The sequence below is a fragment of the Dipodomys merriami genome, unplaced genomic scaffold, assembly GCF_024711535.1.
Source record: "Dipodomys merriami isolate MVZ:Mamm:240054 unplaced genomic scaffold, mDipMer1.0.p SCAF_767, whole genome shotgun sequence".
In the NCBI taxonomy this organism is placed as follows: domain Eukaryota; kingdom Metazoa; phylum Chordata; class Mammalia; order Rodentia; family Heteromyidae; genus Dipodomys; species Dipodomys merriami.
In genome coordinates, this window is record NW_027206365.1 from 353,936 (window position 1) to 376,937 (window position 23,002).

Consider the following 23,002-nt stretch of genomic DNA (forward strand, 5'->3'; position numbering starts at 1 on the left):
CTAGGATGACAGGCAGAAACTACCGTGTATGTCTCTTAACAACTGTTCACAATCCAGGCCTGTCCATCCATGGGCTAGCATGCCCAACTTCCCAGTTTGCCTCTGGATGTTGGCCCTGCCATTTCCCGCATCCTGGGGAAAGCACCTCATTGCCAGGCCAACCAGGACTATTAAACGATCTACCTGTCTCCCACGCGTCCCGCAGTTGACTCATTCCCACGTAACCCGTCTGTCACTCCAACCAAGCACCTGATTCCCTCGGCCAATCCTCCAGTTAGAGAACAATGCTCCGCCCCTTGCTTGGCCACGCCCGTTTTCCCCAACCCCTCCTCCCCGTGTTGACCACGCCCACTGCGCCCCCCGCCCCTTCCGGAAGTCACCACAGCGAATCCTAGCGCCTTAGCAACAGCGCCTTTCGGGTTACCCAGTCCGCGTGCGCGGCTGCTGGTGTCAGCCAATCGTGAGAGGATCCTGGGAGCGAGGCGCGGGGGGGGCGGGGCTCCGAGCGGCGCAGCCATTTTGGTGGAAGAGAAACAATAGGACGGAAGCGCCGCGGGACCGGGCTGTGGCTGCACAGGTAACGCCCGCTCGGCCGGGCCTCTGACTGGGTCGCCTCCGGAGTCTTGAGGGGACGCTTTTTGTTTTTGTTTTAACGTGTCGTGGTTGTCACTGAGCGTTTCTTCATTTGGTGAGGTGGGGGGGTGTCTCCCGCTGTCATTGTGAGGGAGATGTCTCTCCATCTTCGTGGAACCAGATTCTCCCTGACCCTGTGTGAAGATGTCTGTCTGTCCATCCATCCATCCATCCATCCATCCATCTATCCATCATCTACCTTTAGATCATAGAGGAGAGAAGATATTCCCCCCCTTGAGGGGAGGGACAGAATCCCCAGTCATGGGGCGGGGGGGGGGGGCTGAGTGCTGGGGGGGGTGGGAAGGGCCGTGTTTTCTCTGTTTTCTGGAAGAAATCTCCTGTATCATTTGGAGGGGGTTGGGGGGGCGAGAAGGTCATTGGCGGCCATGATTTCCCAGGTTATTGGGGATGGGGAGGGCAGGGTCCCCCCCATCTTTGGGTCAGCACCTCAGGTATGGTTTGTGGTGACGGGAAGGGTGTGGGGGGGGGGGAGTGAGGGATCGGGGCTCCATAGCTGGTGCAGCCATTTTGGGTTGTTGAATGCCACTGAGGCCCAATCACCTCATATTTGATAGGAGTGTGTGTATGTGTATGTGTATGTGTATGTGTATGTGTGTAGGGAGAGGTTGCGCATCCGATCTTAGTGGTTTTGGAAACATCTTTTAAAAAAGATGCCTTCCATATACTGATGTGTTCACCTTGAGTAGAGTTTTTGTTTCACATTTGATTGCAGATTGCTCTGTGTGTGTGTGTGTGTGTGTGTGTGTGTGTGTGTGTGTGTGTGTGTGTGTATCTTTGGCATCCTTAATGACTTCAGGATTTTAACCCATTTCCATAACCTCTATCAATACAAATGCATTATACTTATAAACTGACACTTTGAATGGTAACTGTTCTGTGATAATTTTTGGAAAAAACAAAACAAAAACAACTCCCAAACCCGAAAAGCTGTACTACCAGAAAAACAGGTGAAAAGCAGATGTAGAATCCAGTCAAATCTAGTACTCTTAAATAGTAGGGTAAATACTTGCTGCTTAGAATCGGTTTTACTAGGAAAAGGTACAAAGAGTATGAATAAAAGGATCATTTTGAAGAATAGTTTTTTTGTTTGTTTTGTTTTTTGTCAGTCCTGGAGCTTGAACTCAGGGCCTGGGCATTGTTCCTGAGCTTCTTTTGCTCATTGCTAGCACTCTACCATTTGAGCCACAGTGCCACTTCAAGGCCTTTTCTGTTTATGTGACACTGAGGAACTGAACCAGGGTGTTATGCATGCTAGGCAAGCACTGTACCACTGAGCCACATTACCAGACCCTGAAGAAGAATTTTAAGATGCACTACTGACACTTTTGAAAAGTAACCAAAATATTGAAAATGAGCAGTTGCACAAATTCACTTTAAAGAAAGACCTCGATTACAGTAATTTTGTTCAATCCTAGTATTTAAAATGTTTGCTGTATTTGCATCTTTAACAGGATAATATCTTACATGGACTGAGATACTTATTTACGTAAGTTGTTTGTGGGGTTGTTATAATTGCATCTTGTAACTTGGTGTTACGTCTTAAAAGAAACCCACAGGTGGTGGTGTTTTTAACCACTATCAAAGTCAGAAATGTCAAAATGAATACTTTTATCACATTTAACACAAGTAGGACAGTTGATTGTGTAGCAACTTTTTTTGCAGAAAAGTCAATTGTACTGTTAATGCATTCAGATTGTTTTACCTGCATTGTGCTTTTAGAGTAGAATTTACAAGTATTGCTAGAAATCAAGTAGCTAAGGACTAGAAACTAGAGTTGATGTAATCGTAGAAACCAGTTTATCAGATGCTGTAGTCTTCCTTTGTGCTTCAAAGCTTCCATGGTGACAGACCAGAACACTGTATACCAACCCTGTATCTCCAAACATTGGAACGTGCCAGAAAGGAGCAATCACTGATTGCTGAACCCTAGCCTGTCTCCCTTGCAGTGGGTTGTGGGAGCTTCCGAGATGTCACTAGTATCTAGGCAACAGTGATGAGCTTGAGTCTCCTCCCTGAGGCCAAGTTGCTGAGATGAAAATTTTCCATTGTTAGGTTCATAAAGAGGATGCTTTGGGAAGAATTTTAAGCCAAGGTTTGTTTGTTTTATTTGATGAGATGATTATTTAAAGAACAAGTTGATGCCAAGTGTGGTGGTCCATATCTGTAATCTCAGATCTTAAGAGGCTGAAGTAGGTAGATCATGAGTTCAAAGACAGCCTGGTCCATATTAGAAGTTCTAGGGGCTTGGCTCGAGTGGCTCATGCCTGTAATCCTAGCTACTCTAGGAGACTGAAATCTGAGGATCTCGGTTGGAAGCCAGCTTGGGCAGAAACATAGCTATGTTATCTCCTATTAACCATTCAAAAAACCCAGAAGTGGTGCTGTAGCTCAAAGTGGTATAGCGCTAGCCTTGAGCAAAAGAACTCAGGGACAATGCCCAGGCCCTGAGTTCAAGCCCCACCACCCAAGTTCTGGGGCCCTCCTAGACTATGCAGCAAGATAACAAAAACAAGTTGAACACCCTTCTTTTTGGTCCTGGGCCTTGAACTGTGGGCCTAGGCATTGTCCCTAAGCTGCTTTTTTGGGCATTTTTTTTTTTTTGTTGTTGTTGTTGTTGATTGTAGAGTTTGAACTCTGGGCTTGGGTGCTCTGGGCTTGGGTGCTGTCCCTCAGCTCTTCAGCTCAAGGTGAGTGTTCTCTATCCCTTGAACCACTTCTAGTTTTCTGGTGGGACTTTCCTACCTGGGCTGGCTTTGAACTGCAAACCTCAGATCTCAGCCCCAAGTAGCTAGTATTTCAGGGGTGAGCCACCAGCACCCGGCTAAGCACCTTTTTGTATCACAAAAAATAAGATTTAAGACTTTTTTAAAAAAGTTTTTGCCTTTCTATGTGCCATGTAATAAAATTAGGCGTTTTCCAGCATATTCTAATGGCAAAGAAATGAAAGTAGAATTTAAGTTTCACCTCTGAGTTTGAAGGAAAAGATGATCTGTCAGATTAAAGCATGGTTGGATTTGTCACTCACCACCAGCTTCATCAGTTAACCAATTCCTGCCAAATATTGTAAGTAATTCCTGCCCAATATTGTTTCAACTTTAAGAAAAGTTTTTATGTGTTTGTTTATTTTAGGCCTTTTCAATCGCACCTCCAATGACTGAGCTATATATGTCTCAGCCCCCAGAAGTGTTATGCTATTCATATTTTACTGTATATCTTTGAAAGAGGAGCTGGCCATAGAATCTATACTGCCATTATTCTGTCTTTAAGAATAGTAATTCTTGCAGGGTGCTAGTGGCTCATGCCTGAATCCTAGTTACTCAGGAGGCTGAGCTGAGCATCTCAGTTCAAAACCAGCATGGGAAGCTGGGCGCCAGTGGCTTATGCCTGTAATCCTGTCTACTCAGGAGGCTGAGATTTTAGGATTGCGGTTCAAAGCCAGCCCGGGGAAGGAGACTGTGAGACTCTTACCTCCAATAAAAACCACTAGAAAACCGGAAATGGCATTGTGGCTCAAGCTGTAGAGCGCTCGCCTTGAGCTGAAGAGCACGGGGACAGTGCCCAGGCCCAGAGTTCAAGCCCCATAACCAACCAAAACAAAAAACGGGGGGGGGGGGATTTGGGTGGGGGGGCGGGGGGAGGCTGGGAAGGGATGTGAAGGGTAAACAAAGGAGGAGGCTGCAATGCTTGATAAGAAATGTACTCATTATCTTGCCCATGTAATTGTAACCCCTCTGTACAGTATGTTCACAAAAAATAAAAATTAAACAACAACAAGAAACAAGAACAACAACAACAAAAAACCTAGTATGGGCAGGAAAGTCCAGGGACTGGTATCTCCAGTTAACCACCAGAAAGCTGGATGTAGGGCCATGGCTCATGTGGTAAAACATCAGCTTTGAGGAAATAAAGCTGAGGACTCCCAGGCCCTGAATTCAAGTCCTGTAGTAAAAATTATGGACAAAGCCAGATGTTGGTGGCTTATACCTATAATCCTAGCAAGAGACTGAGGTCTAAGGATCATGGTTTGAAGCCAGTCTGGGCAGGAAAGTCTGTGACAGACTCTTTTATCTCTAATAAACTGCTAAAAAAAAAAAAAAAGAGCCAAAAGTAGAGCTATGGCTCAAAATGGTAGAGCAATAGCCCTGAGCAGAAAATCTCCCAGACAGCTCTTAAACCCCACAAACAACAACAACAAAAAAGATAATTCCTAATTTTTACTTTTTTTTTTTTTGTTGGCCATGGGGCTTGAACTCCGCCTGGGTGCTGTCCCTCAGCTCTTCAGCTCAAGTCTAGCTCTACCACTTGAACCACAGTGCCACTTCTTTTTTTTTCTGCTTATGTGGTGCTGAGGAATCGAACCCAGGGCCTCATGCATGTGAGGCAAGCACTCTACCACTGAGCCACCTTCCCAGCCCCTTCCTTATTTTTATTTTTTTGGTCATGGGGCTTGAACTCTGGGCCTGGGCGCTGTCCCTCAGCTCTTCAGCTCAAAGCGAGCGCTTTACCACTTGAGCCATAGCGCCACTTTCTGTTTTCTGGTGGTTTATTGGAGATCAGAGTCTCACAGACTTTCCTACCCAGGTTGGCTTTGAACCATGATCCTCAGATCTCAGCTTCCTGAATAGCCAGGATTACAGGCGTGAGCCACTGGCACCCAGCTTCCTTAAATTTTTTTTAAGGCTTCTCCAGTGCTCCTTGTCTGAACAATAACCTTGGCATCATTTCTGATCTGCTCATAGCACTTGCTTGAAATGACTGTTTTATCTTTTCAAATTATGTACTTGCTCTGTTTTTCCTGTACTCTTTTGACACAGCCATCTGGTAGTATTTTCCATATGCTGGCTTTTGCTCATCATTCCCTGTGCTTTTGAGACCTTTTGGCTGTTAGGTGGTTGGATGTGAGGGAGCTGCTTTTACTTGTCTTTTTGGTAAATTAAGGAACCATGGAAGCTCATCTACAAATGCACAGTGTTGCACACCCAGGAGGAGTGCAAATATGAGCCCAGCATGAGACATGGCTTCAAAAAAACAAGAGCTAGGGGCTGGGAAGGTGGCCCAGTGATAGAGCGCTTGCCTTGCATGCATGAGGCCCTGGGTTCGATTCCCCAGCACCACATAAGCAAAAAGAAAACGCTGGAAGTGGCGCTGTGGCTTAAGTGGTAGAGTGCTAGCCTTGAGCTGAAGAGGTGAGGGACAGCGCCTAGGCCCAGAGTTCAGGCCCCACAACCGGACTCAAACCAAAAACAAAAAAAAAAACAAGAGCTAGCCGGGCGCCAGTGGCTCGTGCCTATAATCTTAGCTACTCAGGAGGATGAGATGTCAGGATTGCGGTTCAAAGCCAGTCCGGGTAGGGAAGACTGTGAGATTCCTTTCTCCAGTTAACCACCAGAAAACCAGAAATGGCTCTGTGGCTCAAGGGGTAGAATGCTAGCCTTGAGATAAAGAGCTCAGGGGCAGCGCCCAAGCACAGAGTTCAAGCCTTACGACTGATGGAAAAAAAAAAAAAATATCTGTGAATCCCTGGAAATGGAAACATGTTTTTTTGTGTGTTTTTTTAAAGTAATTTTAATTGAGATTAAGTGATACATACATTTCACAAATTTCACAATATTGAAGGATAGTAATAGTTAAAGTCACAAACACATTTTAACCTTTTATTGGTGGTGGTGGTGGTTGTAAGGGCAGTGGTGTTTGTTTTTGCTTTGGGTTGTTTATCGTTTGAGGAGGGGAGTAAAGGAGATGTGCAGAAAATGAGGAGGAAGGGTGAACAAATGGCAATCATGCTGTTTGTGGAAAATGGTGTGTATAATTTGGGCAGGATTGGGAGGGGGAAATGGGGAAAGTAAAAGAAGGGGGTAATATTCAGACAAAGAAACATACTCATTACCTGATTTACGACATGGTTACCCTTCTATGCAACACCTTAACAATAACAAAATTAATTTTAAAAAAATACAACGGCTTTCAACAGAAACTCTTTGAACTTCTGGGGGCCTGAAGGGCCTCCTGGTAAGAAACCCTCCTCCCTCTGTGTCATATGGTTCAAAGGAGGAAGGAGCGTAGTCTTGGCTTCCAGAAGTCTGTAGGGTGTCCTGCTCCTTGTGTCGTGTGTGTGTGCACGTGTGTGTGCATGCGTGTGTGCGCATGCGTGTGTGCTTGTCCTGGGGTTTGAACTTAGGGCCTGGGTGGTGTCACTGACCTTTTTGCTGAAGGCTAGAGCTCTACCACTTGAGCCACAGCTCCACTTCTAGCTTTTTGGGGGGCGAGTTTTAGCGGAGATGAGTGTCTCACAGGTTTTCCTTCCTAGGCTAGCTTTGAGCTCCGATCTCAGCCTCCTGAGTAGCTAGAATTACAGGTGTGAGCCACTGGTACCCAGCTTCTTTGTGCCTTTTTATGGATATCTTTTCATGCTGATGTTGGACCATTTTGTTACAAGTGGCTTGTAATTAGTCCTTCATCCTCTATATGTAATTCCACAGTTTTTTTTTTTTTTCAGATTAAATTTAGTCTGCCTCCCAACTGTCTGCTTCTCCTTCAGTGTGTGACCAACATTCTCTTATATGTGAATATCTGCAGCTCAATTCAGTATCTTCTCAATTATCACTTAACTTCGTGAATCAAAAACACGTTTGTGGGGCTGGGAAGGTGGCTCAGTGGTAGAGCGCTTGCCTTGCATGCATGAGGCCCTGGGTTCAAATCCTCAGCACCACATAAGCAGAAAAAGCTGGAAGTGGCACTTTTGGCTCAAGTGGTAGGGTGCTAACCTTGAGCTGAAGAGCTGAGGGACAGCGCCCAGGCCCAGAGTTCAGGCCCCATGACTGACAAAAAAACAAAACAAACAAAAGAAAATGTTTGTTCTGGCAAAGAACCGGTATCTGTCTCATGTCTCTTGTCTGCTACCCTGTAAGCAACATTTCAAAAGTCAGGATCTGTGGTTCCTACTCCCCAGATTACATGCTGAGTTCATTGGGGAGTGTGCGTTTTTCAGATCCTGGAGATCTCTAAAGAGTTGGTTATTTTCCCGTAAGGGAAATGCGTTATACCTAGGCACCGATGAAGCCCTGGTTTACTGCCATCTCCTCTTCCTTAGTTCTTCTGTGGCTGGGGTATCATCAGGCTGTGGGTTTAGTACACTGTTCCCTATCAGGTGTGCAGTGGAGTGGGCAAGGTGAGAGCCATTGTGCCAGGTGGGACAAATGTCTAGAAACAGTAGCCTTTGAACATTTTGTGTGTGTGTGGGGGGGGCAGTGGGATCCAGAACCTGAAGCCTATGTCTACCTGAGTGAAAAAGGCCCATAAGACAAGGAAGCCCAGTCTGAGGGATGGTGGAGGGGATTTTGATCCCTTGGCTTTCTGGGGGCTTATAGCTCTGGCTGGGATGCTCCTACTATTATCTCTTCAGGCTTAGACTGTGATGGCAGTGTTAATCTCATTCCCTCCCTCACCTCTTCTCTCTTTTGAGTGCGCATGCACCTGTGCAGGTAGTATTGGGATTGGGGAATTTGAATTTAGGACTCATGCTTGCTAGATAGGCATACCACTGTGCCCGTAATAGGTTCATTGGTTGAGACTGGCAGGGCCTCACCACTATTCAGGCTGGCCTCAAACTATGATCCTCCCAAGTAGTTGGGATTACTGCCATGTACTACTATGTTCAACCCCCACTTTTGTTTTGTTTTTTTTTTTTTTAACTGTATTTTTTTTTTGTCTTTTCTTTTTTGGTACTGGGGATCGAACCCAGGACGTTGCACTTGCTAGGCAAGCGCTTTGCCACTGAGCTACATCCCAGCCCTCAACCCCCACTTTTGGTTTTCACATCTTTCCATAACCCAGTATTTTTTTTTTTTTTTTTGTCAGTGTGGGGCTTGAACTCTGGGCCTGGGCGCTGTCCCTCAGCTCGTTAGCTCAAGGTGAGCACTCTACCACTTGAGTCACAGTGCCACTTCCAGTTTTCTGGTGATTAATTGGAGATTAACCTGCCCTGGCTAGCTTTGAACCTCGATCCTCAGATCTCAGCCTCCTGAGTAGCTAGGGTGACAGGCATGAGCCACTGGTGTCTGGCTCCCAATACTAATTTTGTGAGCATGCTAAGTTGCCTGAAACATTTTTGTGATGTGAAACAAAGATTGAGAACTTTCTAAAGCAGTAATTGTTTTCGAATGAAGTGGGGTTCTTTTTGTTTTTGTTTTTTTTCTTTTTTTGGTACTGGGGAGCAAACCAAGGACATTGCACTAGCTAAGCAAATACTTTTTTTTTGGTTGATCATGGGGCTTGAACTCTGGGCCTGGGTGCTGTCCCTGAGCTCTTCAGCTCTAGGGTAGCCACAGCTAGGCAAATACTTTGCCACTGAGGTACGTCGCTTGTAGCCCTCAAATGAAGTTTTAGTATTTTCTTTCAAAAATTTTTTTCTGTATGTGCTTCTAATATATATAGGAATATATAGCTCTTCATTTGTACTTTTAGTCAGATAGTACAACAAAGTATTTTGTTACAGAGAAAATGGCAGTAAGTACTTACTCCTGCTGCTACTGTCCTTCTACATGTGTGCAACCAGAGTCTTAACCTTTCCTTTTTGTTTGTTTTTGTGCTGGTTCTATGGCTTGAACTCAAGACCAGGTAATAGTCCCTGTGCTTTTTTGCTTAAAGCTAGCACTCTTAACATTTGAGCCACAGCTCTACTTCTGGCTTGATTATTGGAGATCAAGAATCTCACATGCTTTCCTTACTCAGGCTGACTTTGAACTTCATCCCTCAGATCTCAGCCTCAGGAGTAGCTAGGATTACAGGTGTGAGCAACTGCTTGGCCAGTAGTGCTCATTAAACTGTTCTCTGCGGCAAATGGTTCTTATGATTCTAGTATCCCTGCTAAGGCAGGAGGATTGATAGTATGAAGCCAGCCTGGGCTACTTAGTGAGACCTTGTCTTAGAAAAGCCATAAATGGTGGACTGGGAAGGTGGCTTAGTGGTAGAGTGCTTGCCTAGCAGATGCATGAAGCCCTGGGTTTGATTCCTCAGTACCACATTAAAAAAAAAAGCCAAACAGGAGATCTCATTTTTGGCAAAGTCATATTCTGTTGTTCTGTTGGAGTGTCATGGAAGGCTGGGGATTGGTTACTGCCTCCTTGGCCTTCCTGTGCCTGGTGGGTGCTAGGTCGTCGTCATCACTCATGCGTGTGTGGTTACCTCCCAGCATCTCCATCTCTGAGTGAAGCTATTCGCCCACACAGTGGACTGCTTCCATGTTTACTTTCTTGTGGATGGATTTAAAACCTTCACGAGCTGGGCACCCATCTGTGTTTTCCTATTTCAATCTTGTGAATCCTCCCCCAGCCTAATTATTTTTTTCTCCCAGTTGTAAAAGTAGCATATGCTCCGAATTTGAGAATATTTCAAGAAATTTGAGATCTAGGAATATAGCTCAGCAGTAAAGCACCTGTTTAGAATGTGTGAGGCTCCAGGTTCCATCCCTAGAACTAAAAATCAGTAAGTAAATAGAAAATACAACTAAGAAGGGAATAATGATTTTGCCTCCTAGTACAGGGCATATTTTGGGGTGTCCGCAGTTAATATGATATGAGTCATATGGCATCTTTAAACAACTATGATCCCTTCCGTCTCCCTCAGACTGTTCTTGAACTCTGGATCCTCTAGCCTTAGCCTTCTGAGTGCTGGGATTGCAGGTGTACATCACCATGCCCGCCCAGCTTTCCTACATTAAAAAAATTATTTTTAAACTTATTTTTGTTTATGTGGTGACAAGGAATCGAACCCAAGGCCTCATGCATGCTAGGTAAGCACTCTACCACTGAGCCACCTTCCCAGCCCTCTTTACATTTTTGGGCAGCATTTTGACTGCCTCTTTCGCCTTTTTTTTTTGTCCAAGACTGAACTCAAACTCAGTACCAGATGCTTTCACTTATTGGCTAGTGCTTTACCGCCTTGACTGCCTCTTTGTTTTAGCAGAGCTAAAACTTCCTTTAGAGAAAATAGAAGGGTTGCATAGTCAGTCTTTTGATGTAGTTGATTGCTTCTACTTTCTGTTATTAACAGCTCTCCTAATAGGTTGTTTCAGTCTTTATATTATTTTGTCTTATAATCTTAAATGTATTAAAATTATGCATGAGCTGTGAGATTTCAGGGCATTCAAGATTTCTTTTCTTCTTCTTTTTTGCCGGTCCTGGGGCTTGAACCCAGGGTCTGGGCACTGTCCTTGAGCTTCTTTTGCTCAAGGCTAACACTCTACCACTTGAGCCACAGCACCACTTCCGGCTTTTTCTGAGTATGTGGTACGACTGAGCAATCAAAACCGAGGGCTTCGTGTATGTTAGGCAAGCACTCTACCACTAAGCCACCTTCCCAGCCTTCGAGTCCTTTTCTTTTGACAGTAGTTGGGTTTGAATTGCGGGACTTGCACGTGCTAGGCAGGTCTTCTGCCACTGACTCATGCCTCTAACCCTTTTTTATACTGGCATTTTGAGATACGGTCTCACGTTTTTTGCCCACACCCAGACAGTAGTCTGCTTATTTTATCCCTCCTGTCCTAGCTGGATGAAAGACACATCCTCTACAATGCCCAGCTTCTTCCATTTTAACATTCTAAAGTGTACAGTTCATGAGTATAGCTAGTACTTTTTGCCAGTCTCTTTCTTTCTAAATCCTTTCGGTCTAGACAATATTGATGATACAAGCTTGTATTTTAGTTCTTTTGCTTAAGGAGTATATCATGCATTTTTTCAGATTGTTACAAACACAGTTGGCAAGCATATTTTTTATGGTGGCCTAATACTTGGTTACACAGTTGAAAAAATACTTTTAATTTCATGCGTTTTCTGTTACTGGTTTTGAAGGATAGTGCGTTCATGGTGGTAAATAAGAGATGTCTTGTTGGAGCTTTTAAACTTTTTTTGTATATTCATTTTGTCATCAATGTTTGTATCTCATTTGTTGCCTTTGGAATCTTAGGTAAAGGGAAGAGAATGATTTTCCATCATCTTGCTGAGAATCTTTGCTTAAGGGTTGCCTCGGCAGGCCTATTATTCAAAACCAGCTCATGACTTTGCTTTGTCTTCAAAAGATGGGTCTCTGGGAGGTAACCTCATTATCAGCATGGAATCTGTGAATGCTAGTTCACATTGGTTTTATACCGTGATAGGATTTTAATCAATCTTAAGGCCACATTTAAAAGTCTTCTCACTTGTTTTTCCACAAGAGAGAATTTTCCAAAAGATTAGTTGTCCTCACATTAAAAGCTTGCGGGCTGGGCAGGTAGCTCAGTGGTAGAGTGCTTGCCTTGCATGCATGAAGCCCTGGATTCAATTCCTCAGTACTACATAAACAGAAAAAGCCAGAAGTGGCATGCTATGGCTCCAGTGGTAGAGAGCTAGCTTTGAGCTGAAGAGCTGAAGGACAGGGCTCAGGCCCCACATCCGACAAAAACAAAAAAACCTACATTTGCTTACATGGAATATTTTTACATCAGCAGGTCCCAGATGAATGAATGTTCAGGAAAAAAGAGGTGCATTGCGGATCATTGCTAAGAATGTGTGGCGCTATGGATACAGTTGCTCAGGAATACCTCATTAAAGAGGTGACACTTGAGATGGTCCTAGCAGCTACCCAGGAGGCTGAGGCAAAGACGATCAGTTGAGGCCAGCCTGGGCCACCAAATGAGATATCATTTAAACAAAACAAAAAAGACTATCTGGTGTACCAGTGAAATTGAGATTAAAAAAAAAAGTGAGACTTGAATTGAAGGAAACTGAGCATCAGTGACTCACGCCTGTAATCTTAACTATTCAGGAGGCTGAGATCTGAGGATCCCTGTTCAAAGCCAGCCCAGGCAAGAAAGTACATGAGACTCTTATCTCCAAGAAACCACTCAGAAAACCAGGAAGTAGTGCTGTGACTCAAGTGGTAGAGTGCTAGCCTTGAGCTGAAGAGCTGAGGGCCAGCACCCAGGCCCAGAGTTCAAGTCCCACAACCGACCAAAAAAAGAATTGGAGGAAGCTAGATGTGGTTACAAATGCCTATGGCCCCAGTGATAGATTGTGAGTAAAAAGCTATCTTTGACAATATGGTGAGAACCCTGCCTGGGGTAATGGGAAGGAGAAAAAAATTCAAATCTCTTGAGTTCAATCACCAGTACTGCCTAAAAGAAAAGTAAAGAAGGTCGAGAGTGAGCCAAAGCACCCTAGAGATGAAGAAGGAGTGTAAGTTTGAGGCTAGCCTCATTTGGAGGATCAGAGTTTGAGGCCAGCCTGTGTAGAATATTAGGAAGACCTTATTTCAGTCAGCAAGCCAGGTATGATGGTACATACCTGTGATCCCAGCTATGCTGGAAGATAGCTTTATAGGTAGGATTCTCAACTGATTCAAGGTCAGCCTTAGGCAAAAACATAAGACCCTGATTCTGAAAAGTTAGTGAAAAGCAAAAGTCTTGGAGCATGGTTCAGGTACCTGCTTAGAAAATACAAGGTCCTGAGTTCAAATCCTAGTACAATGCCAATACCCCCCAACTCCCCCAAAAAAGAAAAAGGCAAACCAAGGGGATATATCTGATGAAGACCATACCAAGTGAAAGAAGCAGCAAGTATGAAGGCTCCTGAGGACATGTCGGGCATATTTGAGAAATAAGGAGGTCAATGATGAGACTGGAAAAGACTTGATAGTTAAGTTTTCTTTCCTGATGGGTGTTTTAAGAAAAGGCTTATTTGGGCCAGGTGCCGGTGAGTCACACCTGTTACCCTAGCTACTCAGGAGGCTGAGATCTGAGGATCACGATTTAAAGTCAGCCCAGGCAGGAAAGTCTGTAAAACTCTAATTTCCAATTAACAATCCTAAAAACCAGAAGTGGCACCATGGCTCAAGTGCTAGAGTGCTAGCCTTGAGCTGAAGACCTCAGGGACAGCGCCCACACCCAGAGATCAAGCCCCATGATGGACTAAAAAAAGAAAACACAACTAATTATGCCTTTTCAGGACTTGGGTGCTATCTCTGAGTTTCTTCGGCTGAAGGCTAGCACGCTGCCACTTGAGCTACAACACCACTTCCAGCCTTTTCTAAGTAGTAGTAGTTTGTTGGAGATACGAGTATCACTCACTTTCCTGTCTGGGCTGGCTGGCTTCCAACCACAATCTCAGCCTCTGGAATAGCCAGGATTGCAGGTGTGAGCCACCGGTGCCCAGTTCCGTGAGACTCTTACCTCCAATAAACCCCTCAGAAAACAGGAAGTGGCGCTGTGACTCAAGTGGTAGAGTACTAGCCTTGAGCTGAAGAGCTGAGGGAGTTCAAGCCCCAGGACTGACAAAAAAAAACCCCAAAAACTCATGGGCTTTCCTGCCCAGGTTGGCTCTGAACTGCGATCCTTAGATCTCAGCCTTCTGAGTAGCTAGGTTTATAGACATGAGCCACTGGCACCCGGCCCATTGTTGCATTTCTCTGGACAGTGTATGGGCGTTCCAATGACTGGCCCTGGTGGTGCAGGTGTACTGGGCAAGTGTACCAAGCTGTAGCTCTAGTTTGTTAAGGGTTGTTTTTCTACCATGAGGCTATCCTGCATCACACCTTCCCTGGTGACTGCCTGACTCTGGAGCTTTTCTTGGGCAGAGTAAGTGGCTCCAGTGGAGCCCATTTATCCTCTCATTAACTAAATTCTGGAAGAATGAACTAAGTTAGGCCCAGGAGCTTTGATGACTCATCAATGTTATATTTATTTATTTATTTATTTATTTAGTCATGGGGCTTGAACTCTGGGCCTGGGCACTGTCCCTTAGCTCTTCAGCTCAAGGCTAGCACTCTACCACTTAAGCCACAGCACTGGTTTTCTGGTGGTTTCATTGGAGATAAGTGTCTCACAGACTTTCCTGCCAGGGCAGGGCTTTGAACTGCCATCCTCTGTATCAGTCTCCTGAGTAGCTAGGATGACAAATGTAAGCCACTGGTGTCCAGCTCATTGATGTTTGGTTTGCAGGACAGAAAGTTCAGAATATTAAGACGTCATCCTACACTCCTTAAATCGGTTCTGCCTGCATCTTGGTGTGGACTGTGAGGGAATGCTACAGCGTGTTCTAGGGTGGATTATGTTCTGTGTGCCTTTCCTGTTTGTAGTTTCATGGGCGGCAGTGAGGAATATGGAAAGCTGAGATGGACGATAAGTCTAAAATCAGGAATGACATGATATTTACAGTAAGCATCCAAGATGATAATGGCATGGGTTTTTCTGGAAGCCGTGACCTGCGGACTACCAGAGATGCTCAGGTGCCACATGATATCTAATGAACATCAGAGGGACCTGGGAAGAGGATCAGCTTTTTTTGTTTTTATTTTCATCAGAGGTGTAAATGGATTAAAAGAGCCCTGCATAGGTATTTTATACTTAGTTTAACACGGTTAAGAATTCTGAAGCCTGGCACAGGCTTACAGGCATGAGCCTGAGTAATCCTAGCTTACTCAAGAGGCTGAGATCTAAGGATCTCGGTTCAAAGCCAGCCCTGGCAGAAAAGTCTATGAGACCCTTATCTCCAATTAACCACAACCAAACCAGAAGTAGAGCTATGGCTCCAAGTAGTAGAGTGCTAGCCTTGAGCAAAATTGCTCAGGGACAGTGCCCAGGCCCTGGGTTCAAGCCCCACAACTGACAAAAAAAAGGAATTCTGAGCAAAATTGAAAAGGGATTTGCATTATTACTAGTATTGCTCTGTTAGCAAAAGCAATTTTAGATCTTTACAAAGTCTAAAGCCTGGCCACTGAGAAGCATCTTGTACTTGGACAATTTGCTTATTATGGTACCTGAGTGGCGCTGTTTCTGGCAGGCAGCATGTGACAGTAGCTTTCCGGGTGTTGATAATGCTTACTCAGGTCTTAGCACTTTCGCTCCTTGAGTGAGCTAGTCTGTATGGAACTAGAGGAAGGGCATCTCAAGAGCGCCATCTTCTGGAGAGAAGCAGGAGAAGCTAGAATGCCCTCATCCTTGTGGTCCCATTGCCTGTGTGGTTTGAGGGCATTTCTCACATTGCTCCCTACGCCTTCTGTAGTGAGTCAGGTGGGAAATCAGGACCTCTGGGTCTCCGTGTTCTTTGCAGATAGGAAAGCTTATTGATTCCTAATTCTGCAATCTGAGTACACACACAGTTGGGTTCTCTGAAAGGAGATAAACACTAACTTATGGTAACACTCTTTTCCAAGATATATTTTTCTACCATAGAAAATGACTGTCCCGTCTGTATAATAAGAATGCTATATCAAGGTGCAAGTTCCAGAGACCCTGGGCCCTTGAGAAAGTGGGGAGCTATGGCTTTCTAACTCCGGTCCTGGACGTGTTTCCTAAACTCCTCCCCCAAGTTGTTGTGTACCTCATAGGAAGGATCGTGAGGCCCAAAGTAAGAAATTCCTTTAATGAGCCTGGCACATAGTAGGTGCTTTACATTCAAGGACAAAGGGCCCATCTCCACAGACTCTTTCTCACTACCACCGTTCCAGTGGGAGCCGTGGGACCTGGAGGAGTTGCCCAGTAAGATGCCTGTACAGACATGGAAGTGTAGCTCAAGCCCTGTGCCATGGTGCTAGTAGACTAAGTCCGTAAATTATAGGCAGGAAGTTTCACGTTCTGAAACAGTAAACAGGGTGTGTGTGGAGGTGTGCCGAATGGATGGTGTAATTTGTACAGCTCTGCCACGTAATCATGATCTCCAAGGCCTTCACTGAGGTGGGTGAGAACCTTGATTGCCCCAGGAATGCAACTTTGGTTCTAAAGGTGTGTGCCAGCTTTTGGTGATCAAGATCTAAAGGTGTGTGCCAGCTTTTGGTGATCAAGATCTAAAGGTGTGTGCCAGCTTTTGGTGATCAAGATCGAACTGATAAAAATAGTCTGTGACCTAGAACACTGTGTATCTTTTTTAATGGATTTAGCCAGCCTCTCAATCAGTTGTTTTTAGATACAGAGGTTAATCATTAAAGCCGAGCTGGCGCTCCATTGCTAATAAGGTTAATGGAGCTTGGCTTTGGCTTTGGGCAGTGGTAATGTGTGGGGGACACCTTGGGTGAGTAAATCTAACCAGGTGATGCATAACATAAGTTGGTTTTGCCCGTACTTAAATACATTTTATTAAAAAAATATATAATTAGTGGAGAAACTTCGGCACCATACACCTTAAGTGTAACAGTCCTAATTAGAAAATAGGCTTAAATAATGAATATTATGTTAGAAAGTGTAATTTTACCCCCATGGCTTTGTGGCTTTGGGTTTCTCTCCTCCTGTAGTGGCTTTATAATACTACCGTGTCTCCCATCTATCTGCCCCAAATAACCCCGCCCCTCTTGTTTGTCTTTCTGTGGGAAGAGGCGGGGGCTGGTGTGGGCGGGGCCCTATATGAGCTCACACTGTTTGTCTTTCTGCTGGAGCGGAAGGGCCAGTGACTCTCCAGCAGCAGAACCCAGGCTCCTTCTAAACAGCACATCGTCGCCTTTGTGTTTGCTTTCCGGCAGGTAGAGTGTCCTTTGCCAGTCCAGGCGTGAAGAGACACCGACAGACACAGGCAGAAGACGCACTGGCCGCCAGACCCCGCTGCCTCCCCTTCCTTCCTGCTGCCTGCGTCCGGAGGATGAGCCCAGCCTTCAGGGCCATGGACGTGGAGCCCCATGCCAAGGGTGTCCTGCTGGAGCCCTTTGTCCACCAGGTTGGGGGACACTCCTGCGTCCTCCGCTTCAACGAGACAACCCTGTGCAAGCCCCTGATCCCGAGGGAGCATCAGTTCTATGAGACCCTCCCAGCGGAGATGCGCAAATTCACTCCCCAGTACAAAGGTAAGCCCCCAGCCGCTGGAGGGGTCTCCAGGCTGGTGAGATGTGAGGGGACTGTGGCCATGGAAGGCCCTGGCAGCTAGCCACCCTGTGAGCCCGCTCTCCCTCCCACTCACTCTTGTGTTTTCCCCTCCATCCTCCTCTTCCTCCTCTTCTTGGCCCTCAGCCCAGCACCTCGCTCCCTCAGTTTCAAAGCCCTGGGTAAGATTGCACAATTGTTTTGTTTTTGTGGATTGTTTTGAGTCTCTCTCTTCTCTGGTGGAAGTCTAGTTGTGTCTTTATGTTCAGGTGTCTCTTGATTACAGTAAACCCATAGTCCCCCACAGAGGGGACAGTGGGGGAAGACTTTAGGAGGATTTTGCCCAGAATTCTTGCAGCCTGCTTTTTGTCCTCCAGGAAACCAGAAGCCCTGGTGATTAGGTAGGCTGGGAGCAGGGTTGAGTCATGGAATGCAGGAGTGGGAGGACTGCGCTGATTAGCTGAAGCCCTTTGCTATTACGGAATGTCCTCAGAATTGCTATGTAAAGGCAATCCTTTGATTCATCCATGGTGACGTTCTTCTTTTTTAAACAATGCATTTTTCAAGGGGTGGGGGTGGGGTGTTTGGGAATATTGGCAGCTACCAACCAGCATGGTGTGGTCTTTCCCGGGGAGTGGGGCGTGTGTGTCTGTGGGGAACCTTTTGTAAATCAAAGGAGAAGCCCATCAAGAAACTTTAATTTTCAATGTGCACTATTGGTTATCCAAAAGACTCTAGGGCAATGTAGGTTCTTGTGGGACTGTTGAAACTTGGTTCTTTAAAGACAAGAATGTATTGGGTACCTCCTGTCTGTACTCTCGAAATGCATGTGTTTTGGTGGGGGCGGGGAAGCCAGGGGCCCTCACTCGGTCCTTTTCTGTTGTTTTTTTTCCAGGATAAAGCCCAAGCTCCTTTGTTAGCTAGTCACTCCTGCCCCATTTTTTCCCCCCTCCTGGTCCTTTTCCCCCATGGCCACAGGGAAGTGTGGTCCCTGAGTTCTTCCCCACCCCAGGAGCTGGGGGCCACCTCACAAGTGTCGTCTCTCTCTGAGCACGCATTCCTTTGCAGCAAGCAAGCGGGCAGGCAGCAAGCACTGAGCAGATTGAGTGATCCCGGGGGCAGAGAGGCCTGGCAGGAAAGGCGTTCAGCCAGTCGGTTGTAAGGCGCTCGTCGGCACCTGCTGAATGGCTCCCTCCTCAAAGACTGTCTAATTACACATGGCAGGCTCTAGAGACTCAAGGGGGAAAGCTGCTTTCAAGGCCGCCATGTGTCTGTGCATCCTGGCCCAACCCTATCTGCCTTGTGTTCATTTTGTTCTTTTGTGATACCCAAACTGCAAGACCAATAAAAGTATAATAATCGAGAAGGACAAAAGGCTCGGGGGGGGCACCCACCCAAGTGGGGGTGCTGCAGGAGGCCTTTTGCTAGGGTGTCTGTGTGCTGTGTGATTTGTTTTGTTTGCGCTCCCTCCCCCTTTTATTTTGCTTTGCTTATTTACCCAGTCTTCCCTCACCCTCAGATGCTTCTTACCTGGAGGCAAACCTGTGTTCCCCTGTGTTCAGGCTCTGCTTTAAAGCAGAATTCCAGGCCGGTCAGAGTTGCTGTGTAGGGCATTTCAAGTTCCCATGAGATATAAAGATCATTGTTTTTTTTTTTGTGTGTGTGTGTGTGTCTCTCATAGGATTAGAAGAGTTACATAACAATTAATAAACATTTTCAATATGGAAAAATGTGTCTTGTAATTCTTTGGCTCTTGCCTTGTTGGGTACTTTAGAGAGGAAGTCTCTCCTCGGCCATGTTTGCTCCCTAATCGCTTGTCTTGTATGGTGTCATTTTTTTCTAGCTGTTTTGATATTTGTTAGGTTGCAGATGAGTTTGGGGCCTCTGGCAACATAGAGACTTAAGGAACAGGGTAAGAAAAAAACACACATGTTAAAATCATGTTACTTAGAACGCATCTTCCCATCACATTAAAAGTCCTTTTGCTCCTCACCCTCCTCGCAGGTGTTGTCTCCGTGAGCTTTGAAGAAGATGAAGACAGGAACTTGTGTTTAATAGCATATCCATTAAAAGGGGACCATGGAACTGGGGACATTGTAGATAATTCGGACTGTGAACCCAAAAGTAAGCTGCTGAGGTGGACAAACAAAAAACATCATGTCCTAGAAACTGAAAAGTCACCCAAGGATTGGGTGCGTCAGCACCGAAAAGAGGAGAAGATGAAGAGGTGGGTAAAGACCGAGGGGAAATTTGTACTCTCTGTGTGGTGGGGAGCAGGTGGTTTCCTGATTACAGCCTGAAGCCAAAGACTCAGGGTGGAGACCTGTAGGGGCCTTGTCATTCTCTGGCCACTTCCCACATGCCATTTTTGACAAGTAACTGCAGAGGCAGCTGTAAAAGAAAGTCATTCATTCATTCTTCTGCTCTATGCCAGGCCATAGGAAGATACGACAGATATGACAGGACCTGTGCCTTTATCCCAGATGACTCACCAGGAGCATGGTTGAAACTCAAAGCTCCATGTGGGTGGGGCCTTCCAAGTTTTCACATAATTGGTAGAGCTTGTGAAAGTGTAAAATACAAATTAAAAAGTGTGGACAATGGGCTGGGAAGGTGGCTTTAGTGGTAGAGCGCCTGCCTTGCATGCCTGAGGCCCTGGGTTTGATTCCTCAGTACCACATACACAGAAAAAAGAGCTGGAAGTGGTGGTAGAGGGCTAGCCTTGAGCAAAAAGAAGCTTAGGCACAGTGCCCGGGCCCTGAGTTCAAGCCCCGGGACTGGCAAAAAGAAAAAAAAAATTAAAAAGTGTGGCCAAGTAGTTGAACTTATTTCTATGAAATTTCTGTTGAGATTTCCCCAGTCTCAGCATGTAGAATCAGGGGAACCTGGGGGACCAGAGGCCAGCCTTCTGCAGTTACTGCCTTGGAATTTGGCAACATAGAAGCTGATCTTGTATCTAAAGTCTGTGTAGGTGTGGTAGGCTGGTCTCTTTTTTTTTTTATTTTATTTTAATTGTATTTTATTTTTGTGCCAGTCCTGGGGCTTGAAACTGAGGGCCTGGGCACTGTCTCTGGGCTGCTGTTGCTCAAGGCTAGCACTCTACTACTTGAGCCACAGTGCTACTTTTGGCCTTTTCTGTGTATGTGGTACTGAGGAATTGAACGCATGGCTTTATGCATGCTAGGCAAGCACTCTACCACTCAGCCACATTCCCAGCCCCTGAGCAGCATTTTTGTTCAAGGCTGGTGCTCTACCACTTGAGCCATAATTCCTGTTCCAGCTTTTTGGTGGTTAATTGGAATCTTATAGACTTAATCTGCCCAGGCTGGCTTTGAACCATGATCCTCAGATCTCAGACTCCTATGTAGATAGGATCACAAGCTTGAATCACTGACACTGGCTCTTATAACTTTTTTTTCCAGTCCTGGGACTTGAACTCAGGGCCCGGGCACTGTCGCTGGGTTTATTTTTGCTCAAGGCTAGCATTCTACCACTTGAGCCACAGTGCCACTTCCGCCTTTTTCTGTTTATATGGTACTGAGGAGTTGAACCCACAGCTTCATCATGCATACTAGGCTAGCACTCTACCACTAAGCCACATTCCCAGTCCAGCTCTTTTAATTTTTTTTTTATTTTGAAAATACCATACAGATGGGTTACAATTACATGGGCAAGATAATGAGTACATTTCTTATCAAGCATTGTTGCTTCCTCCTTTGTTTCCCCTTCCCATACCCCCCGCACCCCCGCCCCCGCCCCTGATCCTCCCCTCCCCCCCCTAAACTTGTAAAGTTCGTTTTTCTACGTAACGACTTGTACATCTCATTGTTGCAATGGGTCCACCTGTATCCCTATTTAAACGATTTGTTTTTTTCCCTTCCCCTCCTCAAATTATTATTATTATTATTTTTGTTGGCCGTGGGGCTTGAACTCTGGGCCTGGGCGCTGTCCCTCAGCTCTTCAGCTCAAGGCAAGCGGTCTACCACTTGAGCTACAGCGCCACTTCCGGTTTTCTGGTGGTTTATTGGAGATAGGAGTCTCACGGTCTCTCCTGCCCGGGCTGGCTTTGAACCGAGATCCTCAGATCTCAGCCTCCTGAGTAGCTAGGATTACAGGCGTAAGCCACCAGCGCCCGGCAGCCCTCCTCAAATTATACCAACATAAAATACAGTGAAAAGCAGGGGTTATACCGTGGGGGAGGGACATACAAAGCAACAAAGAAATAATCTTATAAATATGTTAGAAACAATAGCATGAAAGAAAAAAATTTGAATACTTACCTTGGGGTTCATTTCCCTAACATCAACTTATCTGACCTTTTCTGCTTGACTCAGACATATACTAGTTATTCAGGGAAACCATGGGACCTATGTTTCTTTGGGCCTGGCTTATTTCACTTAATATAATTTTTTCCAAGTCTTTCCATTTCCTAACAAATGGGGCAATGTCATTCTTTCTGATGGCAGAGAATTCCATTGTGTATATATACGATATTTTCTTGGTCCATTTATCTACTGAGGGGCATCTGGGTTGGTTCCATATCTTACCTATGGTAAATAATGCTGCAATAAATATAGTTGTGCTGGTAGCTTTAGTGTGGTCTTGTTTGTGATCATTTGGGTAAATGCCCAAAAGTGGGATTGCTGGGTCATAGGAGAGCTCTATGTGGAGTCTTTTGAGGAACCTCCATACTGCTTTCCAAAGTGGTTGAACAAGTTTACACTCCCGCCAACAATGCAGTAAGGTTCCCTTCTGGCCACATCCCCTCCAGCATCGTTATTAGAGTTCTTGATTAGAGCCATTCTAACTGGAGTGAGGTGATATCTCAATGTTGTTTTGATTGGCATTTCTTTTATGGCTAGAGAAGTTGAGCATTTCTTCATGTGTCTATTGGCCATCCTTCTTTCCTCTTCAGAGAAGTTTCTCTTTTAAGTCTTTAGCCCACTTATTTTTTGTGCAGTTGTTTCTTTGAAGATTCGTTGTTGGGGGATTTAATTTTTTGAGTTCCAGGTATATTTTAGATATGAGACCCTTGTCCGTTGTATGGCTAGTGGAAGCTCTTTTAATTTTTCATTTTATTTTAATAAACTTATCTGTGGAATAATACATATAAGACAAAATATATTCGTTTGAAGTATTTAATGAGTTCAGACATAGACATGTGAGATCACCACCATATTAAAATATCCAACTTTTCGTTACTCCAAAAATGTCCTTTATGACTCTTTGATAACCGACTTGATGAGACATGGTGATTTATTGGATCTTTATCTCTTCACAGCCATAAGTTAGAAGAAGAATTTGAGTGGCTAAAGAAATCTGAAGTCGTATACTACAACATAGAGAAGAAGGGGAATATAAGTTCCCAGCTTAAACACTACAATCCTTGGAGCATGAAATGTCACCAGCAACAGTTACAGAGAATGAAAGAAAATGCAAAGCATCGGAACCAGTACAGTATCCTTTGTTCAGAGGGTATCTTTGCCTTGGAGAAGGGGAGAAGGAAGGAGAGATTAGGGAAGAGAAAAAGGA

At 45.2% G+C, this 23,002-nt stretch overlaps 1 protein-coding gene across 1 annotated transcript in view; it reads left to right on the forward strand.

Annotated features, from left to right (window-relative positions):
- The first annotated feature begins 494 nt into the window (after positions 1 to 494).
- The window catches only part of LOC138818494 (inositol hexakisphosphate kinase 2), a 30,109-nt gene continuing 7,601 nt past the window's right edge, over positions 495 to 23,002 (forward strand). Inside the window, exons 1-4 of the mRNA XM_070009417.1 lie at positions 495 to 577; positions 17,137 to 17,454; positions 19,475 to 19,697; positions 22,752 to 22,927. Coding sequence (XP_069865518.1) covers positions 17,253 to 17,454; positions 19,475 to 19,697; positions 22,752 to 22,927 — 601 coding nt within the window. The 5' untranslated portion in view covers positions 495 to 577; positions 17,137 to 17,252. The remainder of the gene's footprint in view (positions 578 to 17,136; positions 17,455 to 19,474; positions 19,698 to 22,751; positions 22,928 to 23,002) is intronic.